The following is an 18,145-nucleotide window of genomic DNA, read 5'->3' as shown; positions in this document are numbered from 1 at the left end:
TGATGCCTTGTGACAAGTTAGCTCTGCCACCCAGAGACTGGCACTTTCATTGTCTGAAAATTGATAGGCCACAAATGACACTGAAGAAAGGACACAAGTCAAATACGATCAGAGTAGATGCATTAATTTGAATTAATGTTTGTTTATTGTCTCTTTATTAATGTGGAGACATTTTGGTTATACACAAAATCTTTGTGAGGATGCTATTAATATTAATGGGTTCTACTCCCTACAGTGACACATAAAAACTTAGCTCTTTCAGCCCTTTACTCCATAGGAGGAAGAGAATGATTAACATGCTAACATAGGGCCTCGTTAGTTATTGTGAAAGGAATTATTTCCCTGATTTCTCTCTCAGTGATTCTGTTATCTGTGTTCAAGGAGGCTATTGATTTTTAAGTGGTGACCTTGTATCCAGCTACTTTACTGAATCTGTCAATTAAGTCTAGAAGTCTTCTGGCAGTTTTTGGAGTCTTCTATGTAGAGAGTCATATCATCAGCAAATAGTGATAATTTCACTTCTTCCTTTCCTATCTTTATTGCTTTTATTTTTTTCTCTTGTCTAATTGCTGTGGCTAATGTTACTAGAACTATATTGAACAGGAGTGGTTATAGTGGACATCCTTGTCTTATTCCTGTGTTAGTGTGAAGATTTTCAGTTTTTGACAACTTAGTATAATATTGGCCATTGGTTTTTCATAGATAGCCTTTATCAGGTTGAGATAAAGACCATCTATTCGAATTTTCTGTAGAGTTTTTAATCATGAAACGGTGTTGAATTTTGTCAAATGCTTTTTCTACATCTCTTGAGATGATTATATTTTTTCCTTGATTCTGTTAATATTGTGTATTACATTTATTGATTTACATATGTTGAACCATCGTTGCATCTCTGGGATAAATCCGACTTGGTCAGGGTGTATGATCTTCTATATTCTGTTTGCCAGTATCTTATTGAGGATTTTTGCATCTATGTTCATTAGGGAGATTGGCCTGTAGTTCTCATTTTGGTTGGGTCTTTCCCTGGTTTTGGAATGAAAGCAATACTTGCTTCCAGCAATGACTTTGGAAGTGTTGCTTCTATAATAGTAAAGGATGAAGAAACATGTATTATGTATGAAGCATTTCAAAAATGAATAGTAGTTATAATAATATGAAATTTGTCATTTACAAATTAGAAAACTTTATGATATTGATGAAGCTAAGGTAGGTAGAGATAGAGATGAGACAGAATGGAAGTTCTCCAAAGTGAAAAAAACAAACAAACAAACAAACAAACAAACTGTAACAGACTCTTGTGTTTGTAGAACACATCCAAGTTTAGTAAGCACTTTCATGGAATCAGTCTCCAGTGATTCTTGGAACAGCCCTGAACTGAAGGCCAGAGTTCATCATGGCTTTCAGTGTGAGGGGAGGGTATAGAAGTCAGCTAGGCCGATAGCCAGTACCACCCCTGGTATCGTGCCCTGCCTTGCTGTAGAGGAGCAAGCCATAAGTGAGCACCTGAGGTGGCAGGTTGCTCCCTAGCTACCAAGACAGCCCTCTCTTTGCCACATCACTCTGACAGGTCCGAAGTTCTCACCTGTATTGAGCTTAAATCTATCCTCTCAGAGCTCCTGCCTATTAGTCCTGTTTTTACCCTCAAGGTGATTCAGAACCAGACTAAAGCTGGCACTAAAACCAGATGTTTTAAGACAGCTTTCACTTCTCTTCTGATTCTTTCTTTCTCTAAGCAAAATAGCCTGTTCTTTCCATTGTTCCTTGCTAACTTACACTTTTCAATATCTTTTTCATCCTATGGTATTCTCTCCTGAAAATGAGTTGATTCTCTTTTAATTTAACTCTATAACTACTAAAGAATAGCACTCGGAAAACAAAGTCACACAATATTCTGACAGCCTAGAACACAGAAAGCCTGCCACCTTCCTCCTTGAACATAGTAGAACCAACCTATCAACAAGCCTGTATTAACTTAAGGATTTTGGTAGTCCCATCATAGCCATCATTTTGAGCTTGCACATCCTCACCACTTTCTTTAAATGTGCTACAGATGCCCATTGCCAGTAGAATGCAGCGTCTCCATGATGCACATTTTCCTCTGTGGGCCAAGAATCAATGTCTCTGTGGCCATATTCCTTATTGTTCTTGCTGCTTCTCTAGAATATCAAACTTCTTCACTTTACTCAACAAATATGCAATAACTGGCACAAGATAAGGTCAACACTGTTGGACCACAAATCCAGAGCCACTGTTCTCATAGAAGAGGGAAGCTGAAGGGTCAGGCAGCTGACAAGCAAATGACTACCAGCAGTGCTGAGTACTACTTAGCTAATGAAAATAGAATTAGAATGGCTGGATCAAAGTTGTTGGGAAAAGAACTGTGTTTAGGGATGGTCTTCGATTTTGTGGTGTAGCTATATGTTTCAAACTTTTCTTAGTTGGCCACTGGGACAACTTCTTGCCCTCCCCATCCTCTTGCTCCTTACATACCTCATGTCCGTCTACCTTATCCAGCTCTTATGCTTTTGGTCCCTTAGGTCTTATCTATTCCTTCTGCTAACCATGAGAAGACATGGATTGCTCTACTTGGATGGAGCAGAGGTCAGTCCAAGAAGAGACCGACACATGGGTGGTACTTGGGCTCTGTCATTCTCATGGACAGTTAGCTCTTGTGTTCTCTGTAACTCTGGCCTTTCAACACTGGAAGTGATGATTCTGATTCTTCTCTCTTTGAGGGTCATCTGGATCATTTCTGTTCTCTTAGAAAAAATAACCACTTTTATTCAGGTTTATAAAAATATTTGTATATAATTAAGTAATGTCTTAACTTTTTATTATCTCAACTTCTAAAATTAAATCTCCAAAATTGTTCCTTAATTGGTAAATTTGTATTATTATTATTTTCCATGATTGGATTGGTAATAGTTTTAGGAGTTTTCTCCCCGCCAAAATATTCTAGTTCCATTTATTACTTCCATTCTGGGTCTTTTTAAATAAAAATTTCCCTTAAGCTTGATTCTTTTATTCAGTTTCTTTTTTATTTGAATTGGAAGCATAGTTAATTTCCATGTTTTCTTGTGGTTTGTGTAAGGATAACAAAAAGTTGATAAACAAGACACTACCTGTTCAGAGCCTAGCTTTACTTAAATGTAGTTAGACAGTACAACACACTATATTCGGGGAGCAACACAGAGCATGAGATGCAATAGTATCTTCCCCATGGGTAGAGTTTTATTTTTTCCTTTCATTTGTCTCTGATCACTGCATGCTCGTATTTCATCTCCTCTCATTAGCTTGCCCGATTTCCCCTGAGTTCTTATATTTCTGCATTGATTTCTAGTTTTATAAAATGATGGCTTTGGTGCATATTTTTAAAATTTTGGAATGATCTATTTGGTCATATTTATCATGCAATCTTTTTTCTTATAAGCATCCTTCATCCACTACTGTTTTCTTTGTTGAGCTTTGCACAGTCTTAACTTGACATACATCATATGCCAGTTCTTTTTCAATTATTGTTCTTCACTGTGTTCTCCCTGAGCTGGAAATTTTCTAGAGGCTGTGAGAAAGACAAGCCCAGGCTGTGTTCCAGGCTTGTAAAACTTAGCCCATTTTAGTGTTACACATTTGAATGAGTTCTTCGCAGACAGCAACCAGCAACACCTAGTCTATTAATAGTGCTGAATTCCCCACTGCTGCCTGCCTTACTGGTAGAGTGCTTCCTGCAGGCTGAGGCAGGTCCAACCTGATGCCAAAGGGGGTCCATGGCACTTCCTGCCACCAGCCTGTGCAATGTACTGTAGTGGTACAAACAGTGTTGTGGGTTTTCCTCACATCATGGCCTTGCTGTGACTAACTAGATCCTCTCTGCAATATCTGGCCATCGCTGTCTTCTTCTATCTTCCTATAGCCACCATCTTAGTGACAGCATCCATGGTCACTTCCTGAATTGACATCTTTTCTTATGTCTTATAGTTTGCAGTTACAGAAATACTCTAGTTGAACATGAGATTTGGATTACAACGAAGGGGTTTGAATGGTGTGCTCATCATTTTAAGATGATTTCTGAGAGAAGTTTGAACTAACTTTGCTGTGTCATTTAAAACTAGAGCTCAACTAAGCACTTTGAATATTTTTAATGACAAGAACAATTCGAAATAGTGACATAACAGTATGATTTCATTTTCTCATTTTTAGCAAACGTCTGTCTTTGGGAAACAAATTTGGCATTGAATTATCTAGCCCATTTTGCTATACTAAAATCAGTTCCCAAAAATGAAATTAAAAGTGAGAGCTACCACCACATAATTGTAGAGTTAAAGAGTAAATTCCAGTTTATTAAAAAATCGCATCTTCTTTATCTAGTCACCAGTTAATGAGTAATTGTACTATTTCCAAGTTTTAGCTATTACAAATTGTACCACTATAAATAAGGGTACTACTCAGCCATAAAGAATGAGAAACTAGAGACATTTATATCTAAATGGATGCACATTGAGGCCATACTTTTAAGTTAAATAAATAGGACACACATGTAAATGCCAAAAAGTTTTTCTGGTGTGAGAAACTGAAAGTGTAAATGACAATCAAAATGTATAATAGATAATGTGAAATAGAAAGAAAAGGTCCAGAGGGGAAGGGGAAGTGAGTAGGGTAGGAGAAAGAAAAAGGGAAAGGAATAAATATGAGAAAAGGAAAAAAACAGAAACAGTCTTTGTAAATGAAGGGGGTTGGAAGGAAGGCAGGAGAATGGGGAAAAAATAAGAATCAAGATACATCCTGTAAAAGTACAAATTCCCAATGATGTTGTCATCATATTGTATTAAAAAATTCCAAAATCATGCTCTGATTTATGACTATGAGCCAACATTGTTAAGTTTGCTTTCCTATATTACAACTATGAATTAAGAGCTACAAATAGAAGATACTAACCTGCATTAGTACAGAATAACTGAATATTACAAATATCTAAGATTTACTTATCCTAAAAATAAAAATCATCACACCAAGGTTTCCTCCACTTTAAAAACCATTAATATTGTAAAGATCTATTTTCCATTATGCAAAAAAATAAAATTAAGCATTACCTCACATTATGGCACAAGGTATACAACCAGATATTAAAATCAAAAATGAAAGAGAGAAAAACTACCAAGAAACTGACTAGGAAGAAAATTTAAAAATTCATCTTCTCAATCCAAATCATGTTGAAATTACCCCAAGGAATTTGATGGTCACACAGGTTAATGCTTATCAGAAAAGGACACCCACTCAGGAAACACCACCAGTGTGCATCTGGCATTTAAAAAGTTTGTGAGCCAGGTGTCGTGGCACACACCTGTAATCCTAGCACTTGGGAGGCTGAAGCAAGAGGATTGTCACAAGTTTGAGGCCAGCCTGGACTACATACCAAGACTCTGTATCAAAAAAACAAACAAAAAGGTTAAAGCGGGTTGATGAAAGTTAGAGATCGATTTCCTTTAACTCTTTCAGTATCAGAAGAAGTGAGGCTTCACGTACTTGGGTTTTCTCGATTTGGTTTGGAGGGGGGAAATCAATAGCCCATCAAAGAGAGCCAGGATGAAGTCTAGTATTATCCAGTCACTCCCTTTCAAGAGAAGATTTGTGTGTGTTTCCTGAATTCAGAAAACTGCATATTCATCACACAAGACTTCTTCCCAAATGGCTAATCATTTTCCTACAGTTGTCTGAGAAAAAGAGTATGAGCTAGTGAGCTGCAAATATTTCCTCTACCCCCAAGAGTTTCAACTCCTTGGTATCCTGAAACAGAAAGAATATTTCCATCATGTGGTGGTGGGCCTTGCCCTGATTTCTTGAGATTGAATTCTTTGGATCAGAACACATTATCCTATGGAATGCCTGTTTTCCTTGGGATCTAACTAGTAACCAGGGCGGCATTATAATAAGGTCCAGTGACACATGGAGGAAGAGTAAATGGGGAGGATAAAGCAGGTATGTCATGGAGACAGAGCCGTTTTATGTCACAGGCCATTTAATTATGTCTGAAAATGGGAACCCAAGCCTGTTTGCTATAGTAAGTACTTTAAACACAGTGAGAAAGAGAAATTTTATTGCCATCCAGTTCACACCTATAAACGTACAAACACACACACATATCCATCACAACCATAGGAGGTGGATGGAGCAATACAAGATGATCACAGTGCAGGCCATGGAGTCGGACCTATAATTAAACCTCTGTTCTCCCATTTGAGTCCCCAAAATTTTGAAAAGCTGCATGCATCATCACAGATTTAAAGTTGTTTTCTAAATTTTTCCTCTTCAAATTTAAAAACAAAGAATGTAATTTTTTTCTTTGAAATATACATTAAATATATATCTCTGTTAAAATCTTGGTGCCATAGACTTAGCTTAAGCGCATAGAAACTGTCCGTTATGTAACCTAATTGGCAAAGTCATTCCTCACTGTTTCTCCCATCAAGCTAATCAGACTTAACTCCCTGTCAGAAAAAAGTCAGTATTCATTTTGCAATTCAAATAAACGTAATAATGCATCAGCCTCCTTGCTTTGACACATCCTTAATACTTCTGGAGGGCAAGGGAAGAGAGGTAGGCTTTATCATGTGTTTGCCTGGTTGAAATAAGACCGTTTCTTGGAGACTTTCTCATAAGAGCAAGGCCTTCCCAAATTATCCCTTGATCTGGCAGCTGAAATTCTTATTTCTCAGGACCAAGCACCTTCAGAGGCTTGACATGAATGAGAAATGTGTCTTTCATTGGTAATGTGACAAGAGTGCAATTGTGAATGGGGAGGTGAGAAGGGAGATTGGCAGATTTCGGTCCCCCACCCTGTGTTAGCTGCAGCAGCCTGGAGTCTAAAGTGCATATCGAACTTAAGGATCTGAAAACTGACTCGACTAAAAGTACAGCTTGAAACCGCAAGCAAAGTACATATAGCCTTAGGTATTGGAACCACTGTTCCAAACCTTTAAATCATCTGTAAAATGCAAGTAGCTATGGCACCTGCTTCCAGAGATAGTTATGAAGAATAAATAAGTGATATAAATAAAACATCTGGTGCAATGCTGGTGATGATAAACACCCACTGCATGCATGTTCACTATTGTTGTTTTTGATGCTGTTGCTGTTTGACCCCCCTACCAGCCAACAATGTCATTTCTCAATGTATGACATAATGATCAAGCACAGTCCTAACAATTTGTTTATGTTTTAGGCACCAGTTTCCAGGCCCCAGGATACAATTTTAATACCTATGACTGGAGGAGTCCAAAACAGAGAGGCAGTTTGTCCCCGGTCCCCAAGCCAAGGAGCCAGACTTACCCAGACGTAGGGCTGAGTAATGAAGACTGGGACCGATCCACAGCCAGTGGGTAAGGTTTTCATCTGCTGCTGCCCTGTGCAAGGCGACTTCATGGTCATCTGGGCAAGAGTTGAGCTTCTCTACCTCCAGTAGTACATATGGCTGGCATGGCTTCTTGAAGCCACCATAATCATCCATAATGGTCACACAGCAGGGTGCTAAAACTTTTGCCTGACCAGTGACAGCCAAGGTACCACCACACAACAGGAAAGCCAGGTTGATGTAATGCAACAGTGGTGCTCACTCTGTGACAGCCAGATTCTGCGCCTTGCCTTTGAAAGGCAGTTTCACATTAAGTTCTGTGCTTTTTTAAAAGATACATCAGCAGTCCTAGATTTTTAATGAATAAGTATACCTCAGCATTTTCTTCTCAAAATATTTTAAAGAAATGTATTAAAGTGATAGCACTTAATTCATTTATATTCTTTATAATAAGTGGAGGAAATATTTTTCTCTAAGAGATTAACATTTTCCTGTGGATGAGCAGCTGAAATCTATTTTCATTCTGTCCCAACACAGCCATGTTGATGCAGCTCGTCCAACAGTAGCCATGAATTACCTGAAACTCAGGCAGTAGCACAGTGGATCGACCTTTCTTTCATTCCTCATGACACACTGCACTTCCTAAAGGATGCTCACCTTGGAGCTGGTTTTACTTGGAGGCCGCATTTGGATAAAAGACAGATCCAAAATGAGTCTCTTTCTCTTCTTTGTAGGAGATGAAGGAGAGAGATTCTGGATACAGCGGGGGAATTACATTTTGCAAGTCCTTAACCCAGACTGTTTCTTAATGACAGTTTTGCAGGAGCTTCAGACAGTGCAGAGGCTGAGCAAGAAGAGAACTTCTGGTCTCAGGCACTGGAGGATTTAGAAACCTGTGGACAGTCGGGAATTCTTCGAGAACTTGAGGTAGCCACCGCCCCATCACTTACTTTTCTTGTTTCTACATTCATTTTTTTGTTTTGGTCCTTTTGAGTTCGCATTGATCACACCAGTTCATTTAAAAGCTTTAACCCCTTTCCACAGGAGAAAGCTGACAGGCGTGTGTCTTTGAGAAACATGACTCTCTTGGTAGCTACCCTTTATGTTTATATTTTTGCTTGTGAAGCTGCCTTCCCCTCCCCCTTGCCTTCTGGACAGCAATTTGATTTTATCCAATGCCGTTGAAAGTACTATTCCCCATTCCCACCCCCAAGCTTACTGACTTGTGGCTTTTGCCATTGCTCCTGCTAACCCTGACTGTTCCTGTCTCCCACCAAAGCGCTAAGGAGTGAGCTAAGTCTCCCAGCAGTGGCGCACCTCATCCTCTTAGTTGCTTTAGAAAGGTTTCTTTGGCATGTTTTCATTTTACCTGGTATAGAAATTAATTTGACCCTTAAGAGGAACATAAGAGGAAATTTTATTTTTATTTTGTTTTGCCTTGAAAGTAGATAACAATGTGACTGGTGAAAAAGGCCAGTCTCTTTGATAAGCAGGCAAAATGATACAAGTACTTTGCTGTTAATTGAAAATCCTAATTCCATATTAACTTCATATGAATTCAAGGACAAGTAAGATGGAGTGGAAGAGATGAACTCCTGGTGAATTCTTGAATCAAAGCAATGAATTTGCTGACAGTATTCACATTTTAGTCTGGGAAGTTCTAGACTATTTCCTTTTATGTTCTTTTAAATTGTTCGAGCTGTAAAAAGTAAAGTGGCAAAAGTCTCATTTTTATTTTGATGTCATATGAGGTCCCCAAGTCACCATAAGGAATGTGAATGGCATAACTGGGTGAAACTCTTGTGATTCTAAAATGATTATTCATCTTTATATTGTTTTGCTTCTCAGTTGCATGTGTGGATATCTTACGTGAATCTAATGTTTGTGAATCTGCAAAGACAATTCTAAAGAAAAATATTGGTTTTAATTTATAAACATCATAGTATTACCTGGCATGAATTTTAGCTTCAGAGCACAGTTAAAGGATCTGGACATGGATAATCCTACAAAATTTAAACAAATTAATATGTTAGCAATTGATTCCTTTTTATACACTTTCAGAAAAAGCAGAATGCTTAAGTATCGCTGGTTTATTTAAACTTTTACCACTTCCTGTTATACAGAATGAGTAAGAGTAGCCCAAATTGAACTATGAGCACAATTCCCAATTCTTGACTAAGCCTTTGTTTTTGAAAGCATGTTGGGCTCATATGCCTTTTGCATTTTGATACTTCTCTTTTGAAGAACAAACTGTTCTTTTCATATCTTCTTTAACACTAGGTCAAAAGAATATGGTACAAAAAAAAAAAAATAACGTGAATTGGTCACAGTGTCCCAGGCTATAATCCCATGTAAGGCAGGAAGATTACAAATAGGAGCCCAGCTTGAGTCATTTAATGAGACCATATCTCAAAATAAGATTTTTTTAAAAAAAAAAAGAAACGGATGAGGATGTAGCTCAATGGTAAAGCACTTGCCTAGCATGCAAGAAACCCTGGGCTCAATACTAAGTACCAAAAAGAAAAAAAGAATATGATAAAGTTCCATTTTCACCTAGAAAGTGAGTTACCAGATGAGAACATAGTAGCATAGAAGTCAACTGTGACAGCCTATAAATTTGCTCTAATGTAGCTCCATGCAGATGTGACTCTTGAAATTATAAATATGGAAAGAAAATGGTCCGAGTTCACGGACCAAAAAGAAATTAAATGTTCAATTAGGAAAAGTGATTGGCAAATTTATAAATCAGAGTCATATTTATACTTCTTCACAAAGAATATTCACTTATTAGGTTAAATGAACTCCATTCCCTTGTTTGGAAAAGCTGTTAGGCAAAAATATTATTGCAGCTAGAGTCCCCCATATAAAATTTACATCTGATATTAAAAGTTAAAGCCACTATAACACTTATAAATATAGATTAACTGATATGAAAAATGATTACAGTTGAAGTGAAAATAATTTATTAATCATTTTCCCTATTACTAGCAATACATACAACTTTAGAACTGAAAAATGTGTAGCTTTAACAAAGAAAATTAAAACTAAGACTTTGAGCAAATTTTTAACCTCTCTTACCAGATATTTCTTCTATAAAATAAATGAATGATAGTGAGTTCATACTTATATGGCAATTAAATAAAAACATAGCACTTAGTAAATGTTCGATAAAGTGTTCAATAAAAGTTACCTGTCATTATGTTTGCTTCGTGTGAGTAAGAACAGTACCTTAACTATTTTTTGTTTAATATAATGGAGGAAGAAGTTTTAACTAAATGGCAGAACCTAAATTATATTTGTGCTTTAATATTTATATTCCTTTTTAGATGTCACTAATTCACTTGAAGTTCACCTTAAACAAAGTAGCCAGCCTGTGTTTGAAAACTAAACAACTGTTGATAATATCTCATTTCTCCCATCGAAACTCTTTGTAAACCTATTTGTAATTTCTTCTATGGCAGCTGGGACTCAGCAAAGCAAGACTTTCTCTCCCTGATGTAGTGATTAAGTGTTTTACTTTCAACATTTTTCTGGATGTTCCTATGAAAAACAAATAGATGTAAACAAAAGCAGATAACTAGTCTAACTAGGTAAAAAATAATAAATGGGTTTTCACCCCAGCAGGAAAACAATCGTTGGCTGCTGTCAGTTATGCAATAGACCAAATATAGAAGTGATATATGTAAGTGCCATAAAATAAAGGATATCCCACAACACCAGTATAGCTGGCTACAGAAAGGTCTTGATAAATTTACAAAGGATACCTATCTGAGATAAACCATATATGGATACCTACATATGTATACATATTAGGAATTTCATATGGTTCAATTAATACTGGACTAAGAAGAGGTACAGCCAGGTTCAAAGAGCAAGTGTTTTAAGCCCAGGCTCTTGGGCAGGTTACTGAACTCACTCAGGCATCTCTAGCCTTACTTAAATAACTGAGCGGTATAATAACTATAATATCCACCATATAGGGTTAAGTATTAAATGACTATATATATATATATATATATATATATATGTATATGTATATATATACATATATATATTTATTCATTTATTTATAGGATGTAGTACATGTTTTCTTTTGCAGTTATAATTTTATTTTTCAAAATTATCAGTGAGAGGGCCAGGGATTTAGCTCGGTGGCACTACGCCTGCCACAAGGTCCTGAGTTCGATCCCCAGTACTGAGAAAATAAAATTATCAGTGGGAACAAATCTAATCAGAATATCAGTAAGTTTGCTTTTATTTCTTTCAACAGTTGTTACATATATATACATGTGAGACAGTACTTGGCTATTATTAAAAAAAAAACTTTATTAGTAATGCATGCATAGCCGAACATTAGATGAATTTTGGAATTATGATGTCTTAGCGAAATGACAAATGAAAACGTTGCTCACTTCTCATTGTTTCCTTTGAGGTAGTTTCAGAGAGTGCCCTACACTGTTATGACTTTATATAAGTCTGGGTCTTCTTACCTCTGTCTCCTAATCTATAAATTAGTAGTAATAAGAGTGCCTACCTCATAGAATTGTGAAGCTTAAATGAGTGAATACTTTCAAAGGACTCAACAAATTCAGCTCTGTTACTTTTAGCATTGGTATTACTATAAAAACGCAAATCATGGTTTAGTCAATCACGTGCATATGGAACATGTTTCCTGTTCCCATGGTTTCAGGTAGATTTACCAATTCTAGTTTCCCTTTGTGTACCCATTATATCAGAGCTTCTTACAGTCATGGTTTTAGAATCTCAGCATCCTCTAACATGAGAAATGAACATCTCCATCATATTGATTTCAAATCCTCTTTTGTTCCACTTCTGAGACTCAATCATCTTTGGGACCTAATCTTTCCATTGCCTATGTATTATGCAGAAAATATATTTCAAACTGAATAGACTTCCCAATTCACTGGTGAAATCCAATCTGAAGCTCATAACTTTTGCACAAAGGGTTGAATCCAATCACATATGAAATAATTTTTCTTAACCTCTCTGAAGATCTTACACGAAGGCTATTTTCAAGAAACACTGATTCATACTAAAAGAAATGGAAACCTACCTGTTCTACATGCTTGTAGGTCAGCCACTTGGCTGAAGGGAAGACAATGTAGAATGCAAGGCAAGAAATTTGAGGAAAGCCCGTTTGTATCATTAATCCCAGGCTAGCTCATTTTTAAATTCAGTTGGAACCAGAGGAACCATTGCAAAAACAGAAGTAACCTGATCTCCATTGAAAAGTTATTCATTCCTTTCTATAAGATGTATTGAAGATGGCCTCATTAATCCCATTGGTTAGAGGCCACTTAGTAGAAAGTTAAAAGTAGTTTTCAGTAAGCAAATGTGTGTCAAAACTGCTAGGGGTGGTATTTGATTAAATAAACTCAGGAGCTTAAGTACTTACATTGGATTTGAGATGTGCATTATAACTGTAACTTGCAAAGCATTTCCCAGACTTTGATAGTTCAATTAGTATGTCCATTTTCCAGCCTTTGGTTATGCCCTGAAGAGACTGTTTTTCACTGGGCAGAAGGAGAATTGTGCTTAATGTTGAGCAACCAAACTTTTTCATTCTTTGTGGCTTAATTGTTTATGAAAATTGTCAATGCCGCAGGCAACAATCATGTCGGGGAGCACTATGAGTTTGAATCATGAGGCTCCAACACCTCGCAATCAGCTGGGGCGACAGGCCAGCTTCCAGGAACGGAGCAGCTCTCGGCCACACTATAGCCAAACAACTCGGAGCAACACCCTGCCCTCCGACGTGGGCAGGAAGTCTGTAACCCTGAGAAAGATGAAACAAGAAATAAAAGAGATTATGTCCCCAACTCCTGTGGAGCTGCACAAGGTTAGTAAGCTTTCTTCTCCTTCCCTGCAGTCAGATTTAGTATCCATTGTGCGGGGAGTGAATGCTTTGCTTTAAGCCTGTGGAGGTGACATTGTGGGCTCAGCCAAGGGCTGGAGCAGGAGCTTAAAGGCAGATATTCATTCTTGGTTCTCAAACATGATCCCAAGGAAGCAGCTTGTAAAACATTCAAGCAGTGTATGAAGTAAAAATGTATTTATGACCAAAAAGCTGATAAAAATTTGGGTTCCAGTGCCACATGGAGCATTAATTAATTAGTCTATTATTCCATTTTAGTGGAAGGGGAAATATTTTCTTTTTTTCTTTTTTTTTTTAATTTTATTGAGTTTATTGGTACATTTTAGGGATACAGTACAGTTACATTCATTGTTGGGATCATGTACCTCTACATGGCAAGTCTTGGTTCTCATTTTTTTCCCCTTACCTCTGCCCTCCCTTCACCCCTTCCTCCCCTCCCCATCTACAAACACTTTATTTTCATCTTTTCATTCTCTCACATTTTTTTCTTTTCCCTTTTTGTTCTTCCCCTACCCATCACACCTTCCCTACACTTTTAGCTCCTTTCTTCAAATTTCTAAATGTCAGTAATCTTATTAGAATCTTATGCATTGTTGCAGATTATTCACACCAGGGAAACTATTTGGTATTTACACATGTGTGACTTATTTAGGGAAATATTTTCTGAACATCATGTATACATAGCTCTCCTGAAAAAGAGGTTCACATTTCATGTAGGCTTAATACTTAATTATAGGCCTATTGTCGATGGTTATGTTATTCAGAAGACAAAATATTCTCTTTGAGATATTAGCTCGATGTCTTGAGCCAGGATAGGGTGAACCCTGGCTATGTTCCATTTCTGACTGTGAGAGTTGCCTCATTTCATGAAATAAAGCCACTGTTACACTCAGAGCCGAATTCTTTAGCTGCCGGCAGAGTTCACACCTGACATAAGTTAAGTGACAATGTGTATAGAACACTGAGCCAAGGAGAGTAGTAGTGGGTAGATGTCTCTGTCTTGTTTTGTTTTTCTCCAGAGCTATTGTTTTATTTTTTGTTAATATACAAGAATGTACAGTAACAATCTCACTCCACTTTTCATAAGAACCAAAGTCCTTCCTGTAGTTAATAATCTATTAACTAAAGAGATTAGCTTTCTCAGAGGTAAGACTGAAAGGAAGTGAAAGACCAATTATCCCTTTTCCTTTAAAGATATGTTTCCCTAATCACCCTATGGAATCTAACCTTTTGTTTCCACAAGGAAAAAAAGTATGATTTAGGAAAGGGTTGCAAAGTTGGGTTCTAATCCTTTGTTCTTCCTTTTGACACACATTCACCCATACATTTAATAAAGATGCTTCACATTTGTTCACTCAAAAAATTGTGTTGCAATCCCAAGGAAAGCATAGGCTACACTAGAGACATTTGGGAAACAGTGAGAAGACAAGGACAGAGGAAAGGTTGGGCAGCCTTGAAGTATGGAGGGTGGACCTTTATCTACTATGAAAGGGACAGGAAAGACTTCCAACTCATAGGTGTTGACGATACAGAGGAAGGAGGAGGAAGAGAGAAACATTCCAAGCACAGACAGGCCCATGCAAAGTACTATGAAAAATAGCACTGTGAGAATGCAAATATCACCGCATGACCAGAGCTTAGAATTGGAGTCCCATGCATTAGGAGAAATTGTGGACTTACAGAAGAAACAAGGATGTCCCTGATGTTTTACAATGAGGACCCTGGTCTAAACAAATGAACTTGTTTATTCAGTTGCCTTGAGTTGACATGTCCGCTTGGTAAGCCATATATCCTAGTATACTTCTTAGTACATCCCATTAAGCTACAAGACTCCTCTGTTGGTTGAATTGCAGATTCTTCCATATTTGACACAAATTGTGTTGTGTCAAGAACAATACAATTCTGGCCAGACGTGCTGGTGCTTGCCTGTAATCCCAGCACTCGGGAGGCTGAGGCAGGAAGATTGCTGTGAATTTGAGACCAGCCTGGGCTACATAGTGAGTTCCAGGTCAGTCTCAACTAAATAGTGAGACCCTGTCTCAAACGAAAAGAAAGAACAACACAATTCTAATTCCCTCAGATATCTGTGAATCTGTGAATATCCCTCAGATATCTGTGTATTCTGTGAAGAGAATATCCCTCAGATATTCTCTTTTTGCCTGCACAGAGCAGACCATGTTTGATAATCCACCCTCCTTCAGCCCCAAGGAGAGGAGACGCCAACATGCACTGAGTGCCTACAGAGTGCTAGATATGTACTGTGTATTTTTAATCTTCATGGTAGCCTTTCTTACCAGATGTTTTTTATCTCCGTTTATAAGATAGGAAATTGCAAGTATAAAATAAACATTTTTTTCCTTCTAGAGTGAAGCAGTCTCCTCAAAGGACAATCATTGATGGCGCAGAAATACAAAAGAGCCACCTTCCCATTCCTCCTTCAATGAAAGCATTTAGCAAAGATAATGACAGCAAGTTGGATGTGGAAGTTATTAGAGCTGAGGTTTTTAAAAAGTGGCTCTGATAGAAAAATAGATCTTGTTAGAAAAAAAATGTGTCATCCTCTTATTGGCATAATGAATGGCAGTGGATGGACTGGTTGGAACATTTCTGTGGCCGTGTGTGAATTGGGAGGTCACAAGATCACAGGCACAGATGGGCCAACTCCCCCTGATAAACAGCATGCTCTTTTTCCTCTTTTTATTTCAGTCCTTTGTCCTAAATAGTAGCAACAAGTACATTTCTCGTGTAGCTTCATTTTACTTCTCAAATTATCCTCAACAACAACAAAAAGATTCAAAAATAAGTGGTGTCCTAGAATTCTAATACCCCTAAATTGTGTAGTTAAGTGAAGATGTAACAAAGGAGCCTTTGGGCCTGATACTATGGAATTGTTGGAGTGATTTATGCGCACATGTCAAGTATCCCCTTTTTTCAGTGAATTCAGTTAGTCTGATTGGCCATGCTAAATATTTGTTGCTTAGCACCCTCCCATGCTGAAGTGATTGGGAAGGAAATGGTTATTAGCAAAAGCATTGACATTAACAGCAGACTGTTAACTGTGTTTCTGTCTTGCATGTGGGTACCTTTTGAACCCAGGAAAATTACTGACATAAAAAACATAGTGACTTACTAGTAGAATTTTGAGTTATCTTCCCTCTAAGATGCTGCAAATCTGCCACAAACATTTGTGAAATTCAAGAAAAGGCCTTCTTGGGTTAGTGGCCTGGAGAGGGGTGGGGGGTAGGAAATTAAAAAACACTTCTTCCTCTAATTGAAGATAATTAAAGCCAGAGCAGTTTAGCTTGGCAGTCAGAATTGGGGCTGGTTTTCCATCCAGCAAACCTCTTTGGCAAACTTTCCTGAATGGATCCAGTAGAGAAATTCCCAAGGATCTGCAAGGACAAGAGAGGACAGGCTAGGTGAGATAAACATACAACATTCTGTTTCTGTCTTTCTCACAGCTGTTTGCCACTTGGTAAAAGTTCGGATCTGGCTGTGTCTAGGCTAACACCTACAGAATCTTACTATTTTCACTAGAATTTAGATCAACAGAACATGAATGAATAGACAAAGATCCATCTCATTACTTAATGGGACGGGAGAGCTAATGCTACTCCATTTCCTGGGTCTGGGTTACTAATGTTACCTTCCTGCAACAAGAATTAGTATTGGCTTATCTACCACTTTCTTACATCTCAACCTGTTCTCCATCGTTTACTCACTTTCTACCCATCTTTTCCCTCCACTCTTTCCTTCCTTCAGACCTTTGCATACCCTGGCTCTGAGTAGTTTACCTTCATTCCTGTCATCCTGCATTTCTGGGGCTCCAACAGGGTGCTGGCAAGGCTTTCTTTCTAGTTGTCTACATTTGTTTCTGAAGACAAAAACGTTCGTTCCTAACACTAAGAAACAGACAGAAAAGCAGCTACATTTTCTTCTTGGCTATGGAGAAGTGGGAGGAAGTTGGAGCTGGAGTGACTTGGCACTTAGTATGGGGGTGGGAGGAACACTGAAGGAATCCAGAGATGTGGTACTAGGTCCCCTTGGGACATTTCTCAGCTCATATGAACAGCCTGCAATATACTTTACTCACAAATTCAATTCACAGGTCCACCCACATTTATGTATAAGAATGAATCCAAAAACTTGCTGCACGGTATACACTGGCATTTTTTTTTTTTTTTTCTTCTTTTCAAAGCTAATTGCATGAATCTGATTTAATGACTTATTAACAAGTGACAACCAACGGTTTGAGAACTATGGCCATAGTGGCTTGGGTTGTGTACCTCTGATATCTTTATTCTGGGAGCTTGTTGAAACCTATTAGGGTACTAGGTCTCACCCAGGCTTACCTTTTCAGTATTTGGGGGGATTGTGTGCCAAGAAGCTACATTTTAACCATCCTTTCAGTTTTGAGGATTAAAAATTGAGAATCATCTTCTTAGGTCTCTGCTCATTGCACGTAATTATTCTGTTTCAGTGAAATCACAGGCAAGGACAGGGTAACAGGCTAAAGAGAAATGTGAGGCATATTGGGCCCTGAAGCTTGGGTATTTTATCTCTAAAATGAATTTTGTTTTATACTACAGCTTATCACACATTCTTTCTCTTTGCAGATAAAGAGCTTGTGATCTTAGCTACAGTTCACTGATAACCACTCTTTCTTTCCCTGCTAAAACTCACATATCCTTTGGTGTCCACTTAATCTATTTCTGAGATGAATTCTAGCTTCATTTCATTGCACACCTTAAGGCAAAAAATTTTTTAAAAAATCTTTGCAGAGAAGAAAGTTCTCCATTCAGAATATTTGAACTTTTTAAAACAAAATTCATACTGATATTCCCTTATTCTGTGTCATTCATAGTTTTCAGTAAGATTATGCTTCTCAGTTGTATGCAGCTATT

At 37.7% G+C, this 18,145-nt stretch overlaps 1 protein-coding gene across 8 annotated transcripts in view; it reads left to right on the top strand.

Annotated features, from left to right (window-relative positions):
• The window catches only part of Grip1 (glutamate receptor interacting protein 1), a 390,535-nt gene that overhangs the window by 357,126 nt on the left and 15,264 nt on the right, over positions 1–18,145 (top strand). For 4 of the 8 annotated variants that reach the window (XM_033763765.1, XM_033763764.1, XM_010644227.3 and 1 more), the window contains 4 exons: positions 7,217–7,373; positions 8,161–8,272; positions 8,390–8,434; positions 12,972–13,205. In XM_033763765.1, the coding sequence (XP_033619656.1) occupies positions 7,217–7,373; positions 8,161–8,272; positions 8,390–8,434; positions 12,972–13,205 (548 nt within the window). Of the gene's footprint in view, positions 1–7,216; positions 7,374–8,160; positions 8,273–8,389; positions 8,435–12,971; positions 13,206–15,605; positions 16,023–18,145 lie in introns of those variants that run through there. The other 4 variants (XM_033763767.1, XM_033763766.1, XM_033763762.1 and 1 more) reach the window with 2 other exon arrangements.

The sequence above is a fragment of the Fukomys damarensis genome, unplaced genomic scaffold (assembly GCF_012274545.1).
Source record: "Fukomys damarensis isolate Sample0158 unplaced genomic scaffold, DMR_v1.0_HiC HiC_scaffold_15, whole genome shotgun sequence".
Taxonomy (NCBI): domain Eukaryota; kingdom Metazoa; phylum Chordata; class Mammalia; order Rodentia; family Bathyergidae; genus Fukomys; species Fukomys damarensis.
This window is presented reverse-complemented; position numbering and strand designations above follow the sequence as displayed.